Here is a 4,425-nt window from a genome sequence, read left to right on the forward strand (position 1 = left end):
CTGGTATTTCTGTGAAGAAAGAAGCGCTAGTGAACTTTTTGACGAACCCGCACGATGGAAGATCCACACTCAGTCCGACTGACATTTTGGTCTTTGGATGGGTAAGAGGGAAGCACGCTTGTGTGGATCTTACTAGGGTCTCTCCTCTCGTCGGTTTGAGGAGCGAGGGTTTTACAGCAGGGCATGCCGTTTTGAAAGCCGTTGTGTGCAAAGTGGCAAAGCACGAGAATGCATGTATAGAAAATCAACATGTGCTTATAACCTTTGCATTTGATATATTTGGTTTTCTCGCACTAGAGGCGGTTTGAGCTCCTCAATAGAGTTCAACGGGTTATGCAATCTAATGTTATATCTCCTAGATCCGTAGATGTTATTTTCAAAAGAATTGATTTTGTCATCCGAAAAGGACTAGCAGCGCAGCTTGTTGCCCGATTGTCTTTCGTAGATATATATTGACCTCTTTTATGTTATATATTAATAATTTCTTATATTTGAAAAAAAAATGTTCATATGTTTATGTTGTTTGTTAACATCTTAACAAGCAAACACAAACAGTATAAAATTTTAAACAAACAAACACAAACAATAAGATATGGTTGTTTATATGCTCATATTCGTTTCTTAATTCGATTAAACTTAAACAAATAAACAACACACATTTTTCGTTTTCCGTGTTTGCTTGGTACATTTACGATCCTTCATATTTTTCCTCCCACCAACGACCAACCCTTTTCCCCTTATGTAATCCATCTACCACAAGGCCCACTGCCATCACCTCCACACCCACCTTACTAGCTAGTTGCATAATAAATATCATCCAAGACATGTATTATATGCAATTTGACACGTATCATAACTTTAACGGTTCTAAAACACATTTATTGTTTTCCAACTATTAATTATAATGAGTACTTTGTTAAAAATTCGATATTTCATACAAACATGATATTTCATGCAAGCCCACATCATAATGTCTTTTTAATTAATAACGAAAATAAAACTTCTTAAATTAGCAGACCATCATGATTGTTTATCCGAAAAAAGACTAGAGGTCCCCAAAGGGTAAAGCCCCAAGTAACCAACTCATTTGACAAGTAACAAACTCCCATGGAAAATCCACAACAAATTAACACCTAAAGTAGACCTTTGGATTTTTACATAAAAAGAACAATAAACCATCAACAAATAACAAACCATAACTTTTATAAATGTTAACTTTCATGTCATAAGCAAATTCAGGATTATCTTGTTTCATATCACGTACGATAGAGAAGAAGAAGCTAAATGTACTGGTTCTAGGCTTCTAGCACATCACATGGTTCAACTTCAATCATTACTTGAAGCATACATATATCATAATAAATCAATCTAAACTCTCAACCAATATTCATATTTCATCCTTTCTTCATAAACATCACTATTAAACACACATTTTTAATAACGAATACGATAGGTATGTTGGCAAGTCCAGTAACATCCATGTAGATTCTAGCGAGTTATCAGCATATGTTTCGAAAGAAAAGGCTATAAATGTCATTTTCACTTTCTAGAACACCCCCACAATCGGTACAAACCAGTGCTTTCAAGCCATTATCAAAAGGCATGGACCGTTTGGTTCATGGTCCAGACCGTGACCAGTCGAGGTGCATATCTACATTCGGTGCATGACAACCCGACCTAGTAATATAAAGAAATGTGGGGAAACGATAGTGAATATATATATATATATATATATATATATATATATATATATATATATATATATATATATAGTACTTAATATTTATTGTTAAACAAGATTTCATCAACATTGACAACCATAAATGCCATCTTTTAACCCGAAAAAGAAAAAAGAAAGAAAGTAAACAAGGATTTTGTTATCGGTTCCATTAATTAACAAAGGAAAAGTCGTTACATGAAGTAATTTAGACAAGCAAGAAGAAAATATGCACAAATGTTAACGTGTGAGATGTCACATACACATAGAAAAACAAAGAAGACGATGCTAAAAACCCTAAGTTGCTGTGATTTTTTCAAAGAGACCAAGTCTATTATCCGCCAATCTTGTATTAAATGCTGATTTTTTGTACTCGAACCAAGTGAACTCTTTGTACAAACTGTCTTCCTCTCCTTGTATAAGTGATGGCAATGGTGCTATCTTCTCGCTCAATGGTGGTCCTCCAAAATAGATCATTGACACCCTACTCTTTGTACTGTTTGCCACCACCCTATGCTTTACACTCTTGAATCTTCCATTGGTCATTACCTATATGTACACAAAAGCAAACATTTTTATCATCAAAGGAACGATAATTGAATAACCCATTAAAGAAAAACGTTTTGAAATCTAACAAACTGATCAAAGAGATTCTTTTTGATTAACTAAGTACTACTTTATAGTTTATATTATCTTAAAGAAAGATGATAGCGACTTGTTGGACTTTGAAAAAGATTGATTATGACCAAGGAAGGAAAGACGGCAATGCTGATGGCGAATCTACACAGATTCATTTGACCACTTATGCATTGAAACTTGTACATTCTTTTTGGATTGTACAAGTATGAAATAAGCCAATGATGAGTTTAATGTTTGTCGAGTTGAAGTATATGATTGTTAAGTACCTGTAAAGAGTCGCCAACATTGATGAAGAAGGAATCAGAATCAGCAGGAACAGACATCCAACTTCCATCTCGCAATGAGATTTCGAGTCCAGAAGTGTTGTTGGATCTTAAAACCGATATGATTTGTGGGTCTGTGTGTTCTCCGAAACCCACTAATTTCCTTCCGTTTCTTTCGTTTTCTTGAAACTCCGGGCATGGCGGATAGTGGTTTACCCGGAAAACAGAGTCGCTCTGTTCATCCATTAGCAGCTTGCTGAACACATTTCGTGGCTGGAGTTTCATCTCATCCGCTAATAACTCAAGAATTTCACACGCCATCTTCTTCACTGCTGTCACGTAATCATTAACAACGCCCCTAGAAACAACAAACAGATTAATTATTAATAAAGTCACGGGTTTTTCATTGAAAAAGGATTCAACTTTTTGTCATGGATGTATAGTTCTTACTGGAAAATCTCTGGGTTTTCTTCGAAAACAGAGAGATATCTTTGGTAATCCGATTCGGGTTTCGCGTTGAGAAGAAGATATTCGACCCAACCCACATCCCCGTTTCTACCAATCCTTTTGTTCCCATAACCAAACGGGTCGGGTGGGCCTGCTTTTTCTTTGGTAGAAAGAGGAGAAGAGAAGAACTTGAGAGCTTCTGACTCGAGTTTTTTGATGAACTTGGTGGGAACTCCATGGTTAACGACCTTAAAGAATCCAAAATCTTGGCAAGCTTTAACAAGATGTTGTTTTGATTCAGGTTTCGAGAGGTCAATGAGAGGAATCGTTGGAAAGATCAACGGGTTTGTGTTTGGTTTAGAAGGTTTCATGAAGAACTGTTCGATCGAAGGTTTTGATAGAGCCACCATGATTACAAGTTACGAGCTTTAACAAGATCAAACCTTTGAAAGCGAAACGAAATGGGTCTCTTTCGAATTGAAAAATGAATTCAAGAATGTGAAGAAACGATGAAGAATGAAGCGAAAAGAGAATGTATATATATAAGAAAAAAGGCCACACAGGATTTAGTCATTGCTGCGGTGTTTCTAGGAGAGAGAAAGAAAGTCAAAATTGACTTCGTGGGTTTATGATACAAATAATTGAATAATAAGGCATGAGGAAATTTTCTTTTAATAAAAGCATGCATGGTCAAAATCCATGTGTATGCCAAACCACCATAAAAAATAATTGTCATATCATATTTTCCTAAATAGTCATTTTCATGTTCAAACTTTATGCCTACAAGTTTCTCCAAAGTCTTGACCTTTCGAATATTATTTCAAGATTCTAATAAATCTAATATAATTGGTGATCTTTCTTTTTCAAACAACGAGATCTTAAACAGATCGTTTTTTCTTTCATATGAAAATACATTTAATGTGTTTTTGTTTGTAAACTCACAGTTATATTTATTGAAGCGAGAATTCAAAGAAGCTGACGCAAAAATAAGTTCGAAAGTCCGGTCGATAACAAATAAGCTATTCTCAGTAAGATACATTTATGAAGTTTGTTATAAAATGACGATAAAAATGACGTAAAAAACCCAAATATGGTAAACAAACGTCATCAAGAACCCATCATCCATAAGTATCGTTGCATCAGAGAGGTCAAGGATCCATATCTTAACAATTACTACATAAATCTGATATCTAAATTCTAAGAAACCTAAACGACAAGCATCCAATTTTAATGATGTGATTCATGATCGATGTGTTATAGGTTGTGGTTTATTTAAACATAAAATTTAGATAAAGATTATGTGTTACCATATAAAAACCAACTTATCAATAAGTTATTTGGATAATTTATCTTTAGGGG

The 4,425-nt window shown here is 34.6% G+C and overlaps 1 protein-coding gene across 1 annotated transcript; it reads right to left on the bottom strand.

Annotated features, from left to right (window-relative positions):
• Positions 1-1,862: 1,862 nt before the first annotated feature.
• On the bottom strand, positions 1,863-3,588 carry LOC145061450 (gibberellin 2-beta-dioxygenase 1-like). The gene is made up of 3 exons (XM_079008925.1): positions 3,070-3,588; positions 2,623-2,977; positions 1,863-2,266 (listed from the first exon to the last, which is right to left on the bottom strand). Exons 1-3 carry the CDS (start codon positions 3,474-3,476, stop codon positions 2,015-2,017), a joined length of 1,014 nt encoding a protein of 337 aa, XP_078865051.1. The 5' UTR covers positions 3,477-3,588; the 3' UTR covers positions 1,863-2,014.
• Between the last annotated feature and the right edge of the window lie 837 nt (positions 3,589-4,425).

The sequence above is a fragment of the Lactuca serriola genome, chromosome 7, assembly GCF_051521515.1.
Source record: "Lactuca serriola cultivar US96UC23 chromosome 7, Lser_US96UC23_V15, whole genome shotgun sequence".
Lineage (NCBI taxonomy): Eukaryota > Viridiplantae > Streptophyta > Magnoliopsida > Asterales > Asteraceae > Lactuca > Lactuca serriola.

Coding starts and splice junctions, on each gene's coding strand:
- LOC145061450 (XM_079008925.1), bottom strand. CDS start 3,476: ATGGTGGCTCTATCAAAACCTTCGATCGAACAGTTCTTCATGAAACCT. Junction 2,978..3,069: donor GAAAACCCAGAGATTTTCCA/GTAAGAACTATA, acceptor TGTTGTTTCTAG/GGGCGTTGTTAATGATTACG. Junction 2,267..2,622: donor ATGTTGGCGACTCTTTACAG/GTACTTAACAAT, acceptor GTGTACATATAG/GTAATGACCAATGGAAGATT.